This window comes from Carassius gibelio, chromosome A11, assembly GCF_023724105.1.
Source record: "Carassius gibelio isolate Cgi1373 ecotype wild population from Czech Republic chromosome A11, carGib1.2-hapl.c, whole genome shotgun sequence".
In the NCBI taxonomy this organism is placed as follows: domain Eukaryota; kingdom Metazoa; phylum Chordata; class Actinopteri; order Cypriniformes; family Cyprinidae; genus Carassius; species Carassius gibelio.
Window position 1 is genome coordinate 9,394,739 of NC_068381.1, and position 13,729 is coordinate 9,408,467.

The 13,729-nt window shown below is 36.0% G+C and overlaps 1 protein-coding gene across 1 annotated transcript; it reads right to left on the reverse strand.

The window, feature by feature from the left end:
* Positions 1 to 563: 563 nt before the first annotated feature.
* On the reverse strand, positions 564 to 5,476 carry LOC128022252 (neuromedin-U receptor 2-like). The gene is made up of 3 exons (XM_052609605.1): positions 5,212 to 5,476; positions 3,174 to 4,127; positions 564 to 1,321 (listed from the first exon to the last, which is right to left on the reverse strand). The coding sequence occupies exons 2-3, from the start codon at positions 4,030 to 4,032 to the stop codon at positions 1,011 to 1,013; spliced, it is 1,170 nt and encodes a 389-aa protein (XP_052465565.1). The 5' UTR covers positions 4,033 to 4,127; positions 5,212 to 5,476; the 3' UTR covers positions 564 to 1,010.
* Between the last annotated feature and the right edge of the window lie 8,253 nt (positions 5,477 to 13,729).

The following is a 13,729-nucleotide window of genomic DNA, read 5'->3' on the forward strand; positions in this document are numbered from 1 at the left end:
TAGATAGATAGATAGATAGATAGATAGATAGATAGATATTTTTAAATGCATTGTATTTATACAGTCTAAATAAATGATCTACATGCATAAATCCTAATTTGAGTGAAAAAGCTTTGAATAAAGAAACAAGGATAATTATGCATATACACTGAATTAAGTAACACTTTATTTTGATAGTCCACTTTAGACAATCTAACAACTAGAAATAACTTTGCAACTACATGTCAACTAGCAGTCATTAGAGTAGACTGTCTGCTTAACATCTGCTAATATTATTTTGATAGTCTTTGCAAGTACATGTCAACTTATTTTACTAATTTTACCATAAGCTAACAGTCTTTTATACTCTAAAGAGAGTTAGTTGACATGTAGTTGCAAATTAATGAGCGGTAGTTGATGTGTAGTTGCATAATTTATTTAGTTAGGAGAATGTCTAAAGAAAATAAAGTGTAACCCTGAATTATACAGAACAATTGATACAGACTTTATGTGAATTATAAAGTTGAATTATATTATAATATTTTTTTTTTTTTAAACAGATGCATAGCAGAAATTTCGTTAATCAGTGACTTTGGCGTCTCCTGTAACTTCACTAATGTTCACAGGAACAATATCATTGACCACGCGTGGCTTGATAACAAGTGGCATTTCTGCAAAATTGTACATGGTTTTATTTTTGTTCTAATTTTTTATTTATTTATTTGGACAGCATGGCCACACTGGTTAGCATTCTCTTAAGTTGGTCTTTGGCTACAAAAAGCCTGATAGACAATACCAATCCAAACCCAGTATGTGTCCATTCACATGTAGTTTTAAGTAAACGTCACTTATTTGCGCAGTATTGTAATTGACCCATTTCACATCTGTCTTTTTCTGTTATTAGCAAGAGGTAACCAAAGCATCCTATATGAGATTGCAGAGCATGTTGTCTCACATAAAAGCATTCATTCTCCCTTTCCCACCCGCTGCTGATAATGACAAAAGGAAGTGGGCCGCTCGTGTTCCTGCTCTTAGCCTGGACGTTGGAGATCAGTGGGGTTGTCTTTGGGGATGATGTAGAAAGGCATTGAGTCATTACGAGAAGAGCCTGATGGCAGGCGACTCCACACGAGAGCTTGAAAGCGTTCCCGGAAACGACTGGAGAGAAGGTTGTAGATGAGGGGGTTAACAGCGGAGCTGAGGTAGAAGAGCACACCTGAGATTATGTGCACATATTCAAATATGTTATGCATGTGGTCCGTCCAACTCGTGATGAAGCTCCACAAGAGTCGGTCGATGTGGAAGGGAGCCCAACAGATGGCAAACACTAATACCACCACAACTATAGGGAGAGAGAGAAGGAATCAAGTATATTGTATATAATGTTATAAAGTTCCAATTGCAATGGACTATTTTTGTGATTTATTCAGTGTTTAGAATAGATGTACGGTTAATTGCATTTAGTTCACTACAGTTTCAATTTAATTTTTAATGAGACATTGTTTCAAAGGAACTTTAGGTAAATATATTACCTATGAGCAAGATAAAGATGACAAGAGCAAGGAAATGTTTTCTGATGTTTTGAGATAGGGTGAGGAAGAAAGACTTAAATCAATTAATTAAATGACTACATACTATCCAGCTATAAAATATTGATGGGCTAATTGTTTATTCAATTAAAAGTAATCGATAAAGTGCTGCTGGCAGTACTGGTGATGTATCTCAATCTATTGTCAGAGACATTAAAGCAGAGTGAATTTTTTAAACTGAAGGGGTGAGTCATGCAAGGCACTTTAATTGTGTGGAAGTAGTGTTTAAGTCCAACTAAAGATATACTTATTTGAATGTGCTAAAGTGGAACTACTGCAAGCATGCTTAAGGTACAGTACACTTTAAATATCTTACATTTAAAGTTGCATTGAAAGATCATACAATCATTATCAACAGTGACATTAAAACGCATTTTAGGCATAATATTAAGAAGAAAAAAAGGTTAATTATGATATATCATTAGTATGATATGATATCTCATCAGTAAATCTTGATTGATATGTCAGTAAAGTTAATAAATTTATACTTAAAATGAATGAAATAATTGCATTTTAAATTCATCACATTTTTATGTTTAAATCACAAGGCCCTTTTCTAGATAGACGAGCACTGCTAATGCTTCTCTCAAACACTTATAATATAAAGAAACCCTAAAATAGCAATGTGATGAGCTTATAGTTGAGTGTATAATTGAATAGCTTTAATGGGGAGAAATTTGTGCCATTACATTTTGTAACTGTATAGACATATGCTCTATAAAAGCAGATGAAAGTGTCTTGCTTTTAGGTCCCTTTCATTATGTTGGTTCACTTTACTTTGTGAGTTTTACCAGAGCAGAGAGCCATGATATGATCATAACACCTGCTAAAAACTGAAAGGCGCTTTGGGAATAACATCATCGCCATTAAGGAAAGGCATACAGAAGATGTGAAACACAGGGATTTCTTTTGTTGTTGTTGGTTGGTCGGTTGGATTTGGACAATTGTTTGGCTAGATATTTCACTCCTCCATAACTTACACGATGCAGAGAGATGTTTTCAGACATCTAAGTGACGCTTTTACTGTTTGACTTAGATTTGCTAGTGGATTAGTGATGCTACTAATTTGGATTTCCTATAATAATGTCCAAAAGGAAATAAAAAAGAAATGTTACGTTTTAAAATTCTCTTTTATGAAAATGTAAACCCATAAAGAAAAATACAAAATAGCCTTTTGTTTCTTCTCTATGCCATGCCTTGCATGACTCACTGCTTTAGTTTTTCTATACAGTATATTACTGATATATTTTAACCTAGCAATTAATTCTGCATTAATTTCACTGGTAATTGAGTGAGATGCATGAGAAATACTGCTATTGTGTGGCCTTCCACACACACACACAAACACACACACACACACACACACACACACGCACAATTTAATAGCACAAATAAAATAAAAGTAACTCGAATAATATACAAATATTTGCAAAAAATTATTTATCCCATACACTGAAGATTTTAATATTCTATTAAATAAATAAATATATATATATATATATATATATATATATATATATATATATATATATATATGTACACACACACACACACACACATATATATAAATGTTGTTTTTACTGTAAAAATCTGGCCATCACTTACAATGCATCTTGGTGACCTGCCTCCTCCGTCTGCTGTCCAAATGGATTTTCCAGCTGTCCTGGTTCTTGTCCAGTTTGTCCTTCCTCTGCTTCTGTCCCCTGGCCAGTGTCAGACCAATCATCAGATACAGCACGCTGATCATCATCATGGGGACAAAGTAAAAGAGAACAGTGGTGACCTGGATCACCAAGTTATACATCCATTTGGGCTTGAGGAGGTTGCAGGTAGCTGATTCCAAAACCCTCTCTGGAAGGTACTGGTACTGCAGGCCATGAAGTGAGGTGTTTGGGATGGCGCAGATCAGGGACAGAACCCAAACGCTAGCGATGACCCTTTGCGCATGTTTGTTGGTTATGGCATAGCGGGTTTTGAGCGGATGGATGACAGCTATGTAGCGTTCAATGCTCAGCACTGTAACGTTGAGCACAGAAGCAAAACAAACCATCTCAAATAAGAAGATCTTGAAACAGCAGATGCTTTCGCCAAAGGGAAAGGGGTAGTTCTGCCAGAGCTCGTAGATTTCCAGCGGCATCCCAAAGAGCAGCACCAGCAGGTCTGAGATGGCCAAGCTAAAAAGATATAAATTGCTGGGTGTCCGCATCTTCCTGTCTTTAGTGATCACGGTGCAAGTGAGGAGGTTTCCCAAGACCCCAGTGATGAAGATGAAGATGTACGTAAAGGTTACAGGAAGGAAGAAAGGAGATCGTCTAGGGCCCAGAAGCCTCAACAGAACATCATCCATGGTCTGAAGCTGACAGCGTCCACTCTCGTTGCCGGTGAAGTTGAATGTAGTGATGTTGCAGAACACATAGCCCTGGTCTGATCCATTCACAGACTCACAAAGGCAGGTCAGAGCCATTATGGCAATCGAGGGAGAAATTATTAAATGTGCCGGTCTTGAAGTAAGCGTTTGAACTGCTACCTCTCAGAGTGTACCTTCAGCATGATGGAGACCTGTGTCAAACAGATTTGTACAATCTTAGTGCAGACTAGCCAGTATAAAGGCTGATGCAGTGGAGGTACATTATAGTGTGTTTACAGGAACATTATCTGCTTTTTTTTTCTTGATTACTGTCATTTCCTCAATTGCAAATGGATTTTAATCACCCTGAACAATTAAACACAGCCTGCTTTATCCTGCCAACAAATCACCTGTAGGATTCCTTCTTTTTTTTTTTTTTTCATTGTGAGCTTTTCCATAAATTTGATATTTAACCATTACCTTGACAAGTAAAATATTTATTATTTAAATGATAGGAGTATTGTTATAAATGTGTGTGTGTGCATCTTTTTTTTCTTTTTTAAATTAAAATATATACTAGGCTATATCCATCCAACCAGTTTGGTCTAGGTCTATCAGGTCATATTCATCATCTAGATAGGCTAGACCAGCTTGGATTTAGCTATTGACCATAACTGACCAGCTTGGTCTAGATACAAAAAAAAAAAAAAAAAAAAAAAAAAACTATTTAAAACCATCTGTCATTAGATGGGTAACAGATAAGCTGCCATAACTCTTACCTTGTGTGCCATGGTACAAATTAGCCCATAATAATAAAGTAATTCATTAACAGGTATAAATGATTTAATCAACATGGTCCCACTTTTCCTGAACTCACTCTAAATGTAAATTCATGCAAACGCATATTCTGTGTATACAGCCTTATACCTCTTCATTAGTTTATTTGAGATCCGTGAGAAACTTAAATTATGAACTCATCAGCCCATATTCTCATCCTTAAATTAATCAGGACGCCTATTGATATGATTTGACTGTTGCTTTTTGACCCAAAAAATAAAATAACAAATGCTAATTAAGGTTCAGTGTGTTCATGCATGTAAAATTATTTAAAACATTGATTACGCTATCTAACAGAAGCAGCATATAGTTTATTAAAACATATTTGTAAAATATATAGTTGGCATATAGCTGACTGAATTTCAGTTTAAAAATGTACTTTACATAAATGTTACTCCAACAAATACATCATTTAAGCCTTCAGTGTTTTTAAATTAAGAAATGCTAAAAGACACGCACCTTTCCAGCGTCCTCAATGCACGCGCACCGCATCCAGACTTGTTCTTTCAACTTGATCCCTGTTCACGCACATGTTAAAACGATCGCAGTAAGCAATCAGTGTGTCTGTAAAGCTGTAAGACCCATAGCAGGTGTCATTCACAGTCATTACAGTGTCTCTGCCTTGACTGAGTTGCTCGGATGATGGATCTTTGCGGTGAAGACGCACCCTAACAGATGACAGGCTGCCGGGCTTTCATCCTTCTCGGTGTTCGTTTCTCAGAGGTTTCATCTGCAAATCAAAATGATTTTGCCTTTGATTGTTTATGCTTCACTCGTTTTAAAGTGGATTCAATGGACCGGTATGGAGGGAGGCAATTTCACGCGCGTCTGTCTGCCTCCAATCACAGTGGCGGATGGTTGAAAATTGGCTAGGTAGGGCGCCAACAATTTTAGCATACATTCCGGTATGATTTATCCCAGTAAAACAAAATAAAAAGTCTGAAGACTTAAAACAATTTATAAATTATAAATTATAAATTGTTTTACCCAGTTTAAGATTCGAGATGACTCCCACAAAACTGTTTTCGACAAGCTTTTTATAGATTAATTTAAACAGTTGTAATTTTCATAATTCACAATTGATGTATTCACTGCAACAGCAAAAACTGAGGTATATATACTGTATATATATATATTTATTTATTTATTTATTTATTTATTTTTTTTATTTTTTTTGCATTTGTTTAGAGCATTTTCTATACATATATAAATAACTACAAGTCAAGCTGCATTACCAAACAGGACCACACGGAGAAGCCAACACAGAACACTACTAGTCGCCTTAACCAGACTGTATATAAATATACACGGATCCATTCAGAATTATTAAACAAAGCAAACCACAAATTAAGAAAGTAAATCAAATAAAAATAAATAAAAACATTCTGAATCTGTCGAATGTGGTGATCTGAAAGCAGGTCGACATGACCCATGACCATGCCCATGTAGTATAAACACCACAGACCCCAGCTAACCCCTGTAAAAACACACTTCTTCAGCAAGTGTCCATTATAAAACACTTGTCAGACATACGACCATACTGAAATGCGCTCGTGCAAAAAGCTATCAGAGAGCACACATACACAGTCTGTTTGTTTGCACATTAATAATGACGGACCCACACATCCAATAGTGTACGGTTGCAGTATGTCATTGTCATCATCTTTACCTCCATTAAACAATCGTCATCCATCAAAACCTTACTGGTTTGCTTTATTCAGCCCCGACGTCAGCTTAAAGATATTTAATATAGGAATGTGTATTCCCACCAACCGCTGCTCAAGTGTCTTTACTGTATTTTTGATCAAATAAATACAGCCAATTGTGAGCATAAAAGTTAAATTAAAAATTAATTAAAAAAATCACTCCATTAATTTTGACCTGTAGTGTGTATGTATGTGTGTGTGTGTGTGTGTGTGTGTGTGTGTGTGTGTGTGTGGACTGCTGTATAGGCTAACAACACTCTCCAGTCTTTATTACTCTTTTTTAGAATATGCCACAGTTTTTTATGGAAAATCCATTATTATGAAAAAAAACATGGATTTGCCGTGATGATTTTTAGTGCTATCTTTTGCTTAAAAAACTATTTTCATAAGTTTAACGGATGTTCAAGCCTTCTAGGCTCTTAACTAGCTATGCAGTCTGCACTGTACATTCAACTATACTCACACCTTTGGGTCAAATAATTCATAACCTTCTTTGATTGAATTCACTTCAGCTGCATTCATGCATACACTTTCTTTTTAAGTTCTACCAGAAAGAGATACATTTATTGACAGCTCAGCGAGCACAATTATAAATTTCTTTGGCGGAAGGCCCCGTCCATGGTTCGTAATCCGAGGGTAGCGAATCTGCATTTCCTGCCTGAAGACGAAGGCAGGGGCGCAGCAGACCCCCCCTGGAAGGTAAGGACAGGACCATCCTGGTGGTGGTGGGGAGGGTGGAGGTTGTTGTCGCGTTGGCATCTGCGAACTCAAACATGTGTAAGTACGATCTTTTATACAGGAGTATAAAGACGTGATTGGATAATGATGAAGGTAATTAGTGACGAAGTGATTGAGTCTTCCTGGCAGAACTTAGGCTAAAGCTTCCATTTCTTTAAATTACAATTCAGTTTTTTTATACTGTATATGGGGGGAGTAAAATATGTGAAAAAGGTATAAAAGATAGAAAGCACTTTATGATGAGGAAGTGGATTTAATATCTACTGTATATGTGATTTAAATTTCTTTGAACTGGTGGAGTAGAGTGCTCTTGATTTAGATGACAACACTCTGAACTCTATGTAAATTGGACATGTTCAAAGTGTTAAAAACTTTGGGGCTTTTATGAGGTTAGTAGTTCATGTAACAATAACTCTTGTCCAAAAAAGGTTATTGAATTTTATGTCACAAGTGCAATACCATGTTATAACCTTTTCAAGGGGCACAATTCTCTATTGTAAATGTTTCTAGGACAACCGAAGTAACACACAAAACACAACAAAATCATAAATGAGAACCATTCAGAATGCTGTATGCTTTAGCAGAATCCATACTGCACAAATGAGTGGTCTGAAAGTGCTGTGATAAACTGATTCATCTTGTCAAATTTGCTGTCATCCTAAATCTCTAAGATTTATGTTTATTTTTGACAGATTACTTCATGATAAAAACTAATCAATAAATGTCTGTTTACAATTATAATTTTACATGAATAATATCTTGAAGCTTTCATTAAGGAAAAAAGTATATTACAACATTCAAAACAATTAGCCTGGATATATATAACATAAATATAACATTAATATATTAATTAAAGTGACCAGTCAAAATCAGGTATGGAAAGTTTGGACATAACTTTTTTTATGTTTTTAATTTGTTTGGTTAATTTTGACATCAAAAATATTACATAAAGTAGCACAATAATAATAATAATAATAATAATAATAAAAATAAATATCTTCCAAACCATGTCTTTACTTTTCCCAGAAACTCGTTGATAAACCTAAGAGCAGTCGGGACAGATTTCAGGGGAAATACCATTCTTACCATAGATTGTCTTATTATTGGGAGTTGAGAATGTCTTTAAAAGTAATTTACTTACCACTGGAAAAAGCATAATGGCTAAATGGCTAATCACTTTGAGGCACCTCGGCCAATCATACAATGACAGTGATGTCAGTGGCTGGCTTTCACAGTTCTATGACAGTCAGTTGTAGTTTATTGTTGCACAGTAAAAATAGTATTCTGTTCATTTAAAAAAGCAGCATGACTGGGCATACATAACACTGATGCTAGTCCTAAAAAATTTATTTATTTGTTGAAAGCCATAGAAAGAATACATTTTTATTTTTTAAAAAGTGTTATATCATCATCATACGCAGCTGTTACAAGTCACATTTCAAGTTTATTTATTGAAACTCGGAAGCCATAGAAAGAATATATTTTATTTTCATTACTAAGTTCTTGAAGTGGGGCGATACGCACCGGTATGCATTACCGGCACTTCAATATATTAGTCTTTAGCGTACTGCCATTTTTCATGCGTACCAGCACTTCTGACATGTTGCCGGTGCTGAGTCAATGCATCAGTGTCTGGGTTTTGTATAATGAATCCTGGCTGGCAGATTATGCGCTGGTCAGTGGTTTAGTTATTCTGAATGGATCCGTATGGTAGCACGTATCAGCAGGTTTAGTGATCTTTTGTCGTCTCCCAGTTGTACTGTATAGCAGCTTAACTGGTGCTTATATTAAAAATGCTCTAAACTGTTTTCTTTCTTTCTTTTAGCATTATATACAGTTCACACATTGGGAATTATGGAAATGTATTTATGTTTGAGGGGGGGCACTTCTTTTTTTCACTTCAAGCACTGATACAAAATAATACATTTATTAAAATGCATTGTGTCAACATAAGGAATTTGGACACATAATAGTCATTACAACTCAAGTCTAATTTTCAGGTAAAACCTAAAAACCAAAGAAAGGAAACATAAATATTTTCTAGAAATACAACTACTAAACCCCACTCGCAATTCATAAAACTCTACTCAGAAGTGCATCACTTCACTCTGATACACGTGCATCAAATATAACAGGGCATGGCAAACGTGAAAAATCACACGTATACTGCTGCGAGTTTTTTACACAAGCTTCAACACAATTTTCTCTTCCTCCCACATAAACAAAACCCCTCAATACAATAAAATACAATTTTTTAAAAACCCTGATCCCCCCAAATCCAGAATTGATGTCCGTTGATTCCATGTCTGTTGATCTGTTCCATGTCACTCATATACACACCAACATAGTCTCTGATCACAAACAGGGCACCATACATTCATCCCCTTCGACTCATTTCAATAAATTATTTATCTGACAACAGAGTCCTCTTTTCAACAATTCATTCATCCTGCACAGGCTTCACAAAAAAAGGTCAAGCAAGCCTGCTTCTCCAGTCTTGTCTGCTCCTTATATCCAACCTCTTCATTCACTCTGCTCCAGGTGATTCACATCATTAATCAAAGTGCCTCCCATGCCCCACTTGACAGTTCACATTAACATTTTTGTCAAGGTAAAATCTTATAATAGTTCCTAACGAAAGTGTTGAGTGTAAAACATGTTGAAGATTAGCAAACAGGTTGTCGATTCCTTAAATGATACATTTAATCCACTGCAAAATCTTTTCTATCTAAAATTTAGAAATAAAAGGCATTTTTATATCCTGATTTTAGTCCTCTGACTTGAATGATCTGTTTGAAGGGGCGTGTCTGCTGTGAGATTCAGAGTAAACGCCAACTGTCATGATTGGCTGACATCTTTGCACTGGAAATGCGTATTACATGTGGAACCACACTCAGATACTATTACAATAATAGTTATTTTATTTTTTTTATTTTTTTTACTATTACAGCTGTCGAGATTAACGAATCGTGGAAGTGTTGATTATAGCATTATTTGTTTTTATCTTTTCCCATCACATGAAAGGCTGCAGTGATGAGCGTTGAGTAGACAGTCTGTTTATAGCGTGAATGCAGTGTTTTCGTTTTCTCTCACAAAAATGCTTTCACCACAACTAACAGCAAACACAATATCCACATGAATACAGTAAGAGTTTCGTCGTTCAGCATAACAGCGTCATTCATTATAACGGCAGTTTGGGCAAGTGTACAGATATACTCGCAATGTGTGATTGACAGCTATAAACGATATAAAGGCATTCTTTGATCACTCTCTGTCTTTTAATAACCATTTAAATAACAGATTTGTTTCATGCTGTGCTACTAAGAGAAAGAATGTGATGCTGATTGTTTAGTCACTGGCTTATTCACTGATGCATAAACAGTATTAAACGATTTAGAAAGAAAGTCAGTGTGAACTTGAATAATTAGCTACACATCAGAAATCACTGATCAGAGATCTGGCGTTAATGAACACTGTTACTCACTGTTTGTGGCAGTGATGTCTGTTTGTAATGCCTGTGCTGACATTGCGACTGAATTATATGTAAATGTTTGGCCAGGCAAGGCAGACAAAGGGGAGGTAACCTTTCCCCTTATGACGACATATAAGGGAAAGATTCCAGATCGGTCGTCTGAGGTCTCATTTTCTCAAAGGCAGAACAGGACACCCAGAGCTTGGTTTACAACTATCGAAATGTCTAACCACTGGAGGACCATTGACAGGCTAGGGAAACTCATATTAATGTTAAAAAAACCTCATAATGTGACATTTTCATGTCACTGGACCTTTATGATGGAGACCCAATTTCCAGATAACACCCAATTTGTCCTGACACCGATTACTCTGGCACATGTATGGTGTGTAAGTAGTGTGAAGCTGAGAGGAGGTTGTCAGGAGCGAGAAATATTGACCATGGACCATGTAAAATGTCAAACCTCTGGGAAACACTGGTTGTAAAAAAAACAACAACAACAAATGAACAGAGCAGCATCTACAAGCAAAAAGGGAAAGCGATAGGCTCTGTAATAAAACCTGAATCAACATTAGCTTGGCCTTTCAGAGGTGGCAAGAATTAATGTTAAATTAATGTAAATTTGTTACATCATACGTCATTGTTACATCATACCTCAGTATTTCCCAGAAGGTCAACAACAGCACAAGAAATGGCACCTGCTCAAATGACATGTTTTTTAGATTTCCATGTACACCACATTCATCTGCTCAGAGGAGCAAAGCTGAAGCACAACCAGTGCTCTTCTACAAGTCACATGCAGTGTTATGTTTAACCGCTAGGGAGTAAAAGGTTACATAGCATAACAATGACACTCCTTCACTGTGATAAGAATTACTATAATGTACACACTCTTGTAACTTATATAAAGTAAATTAAATTGCCCAGGTAAACAATACAGTATCATAAGAGTAGTCACAAGCGTCTTCATTCTTGAGATATTCACAGCACGGACATCACCTGGCAACTATTAACCAACTGTGACACTGGGATGCTCTTGTTACTCATATCCCGGTAAAATCTTGCCTGGTCACGCTTGGCATTTGTGAGTGCATGTCTGCTTTGGCCTGCCATGAAATCATCGTTGGAACAAAGTCACCCATGAATAAGCACTGTGTTCTTTTATATTGACTTGCTGTTGCCATAGCAGAGATCAATCCCAAATCCAAAACTTTGAGTCAGTTCACACTTAAGGAACATGTTTGCAAATCATTTATGACTCCGTATCAGTTTGGACTTCTGTTTCGAGGCACAACATGTTCAATGAGGAAGTTAGAATGAATCCTGTTCATTAAGTTTCTAATGAATCCATCTGCAGGACCAGAGAAGGATTTGATGATGGTGCAAGGCATGGATCCAAAAGTCTGTGACCACACTGAAATATTTAAACCTAGGAATAGACAGTAAGTTGAAACATTTTAAATGAAAGAATTCTAATAAGGTCATTATAATGAAATGTAGTCATCATGATTATCAGGTACTTATCAAGTTCATGCAGCTTGATTAGTGCTGTCATTAAAGGAATTGTTCACCCACCCCATTGTTTACTCACAGTATTAAAGATGTAGATGAGTTTGTTTCTTCATCAGAACATATTGGAGATATTTGGCATTGCATTATTTGTTCAACAGTGGATGCTCTGTAGTGAATGGGTGCTGTCAGAATGAGAATCTAAAAACAGCTGATAAAAACATCACAATAATCCACAAGTGATCCATCAAAGAATGTCCTGAAAGTTTCAGCAAACTTTCATTTTTGGGGGAGCTAGTTCTTTAAAGAAAATGGGAAATAAACAAATAAACAAAAATCAATGGGGTGGTGTTGGCACAGTGGATAAGACGCATGCCTTTGGTGTGATAGACCCGGGTTTGAATCCACTGTGAGACACCAATGTGTGCCTGAGCAAGTGTAGGATTTAGGCTGAGTGGATTCCATAAGCGGGTCTTTATAATAGGATCTGAGCATAAAATCCAAACAATAGACACAACTCATGGTCAGGTCACAGGCTTGTGTCAAAACACAGGCAAAACAATCCACTGGCAGACAAATCCAAAACAGTAATCCAAAAACGTGAGCCAAAAGAGTAAAAGCAAAGGTCATAACAAGTATCAACAATGGAACAATGAAAGAACGCTTAGTAAGGCAGTGAACTGGCAATACTTCGCAAAGTAGCAGTACAAACAAATGACTTAAATACAGGGTGACAGGAAATGACAAGACAGGAACTGATGTGGCAGGAACAGGAAGTGGCAGAGTTCAATATTCAGGTGAAGGCTCCCTCTGGTGGACTGGAGCCTGATCAAACGTTACAGCAAGACACTTAACCCCTAGTTGCGACCTCTGACATATATGTAGCAATTGTAAGTCGCTTTGGATAAAAGTGTCAGATAAATGTTAAGAAAGTCTTAAATTTCTCTTATTTTATTTTTTCAATAAAAAATAAATCTGCACAGTTTCACTCGAACTGTGCAGATTATATAAAAATGTTCGGTTCCAAAATGCAATAAATCCATTTGGATTAATTTTAGTAAAAATATGTTTTCTTTACCAAGAAAGTGGCAAGATGTTTCAAACCTTCACATAGCATCTTTAGGTTATACTGTAACAACATTTAAAAAAATCAAATCCAGGTTTTGATCTTCAAAGATTAATTATAAATTTTGCAATAATTCCATGACACTTTTTTTCTCAAAATGCAATAAATCCATTGAATCAATTTGAACACAACATAGTAAGTTGATCCACATATGACAGCCTATGAACTTGGTCTATGTAATCTTATTCGGGCACTGGACTACATTAATCAGTCATCGCTTCCAAAATGAATTCAACAGGTCATCTTATTAATGGTATAAATTAATAACAGCAATAAAATACAATTTAATCATGTACAAGACCATTAACAATATCACATTAGACCACAAAAAAAATCCAAAATGACATTTCCCTTACATTTAACTTCTTAAAGTGCATTCATCTTTGCCATGTCACATTTATTTAGTTGACTAGTGCTATGTGCTGT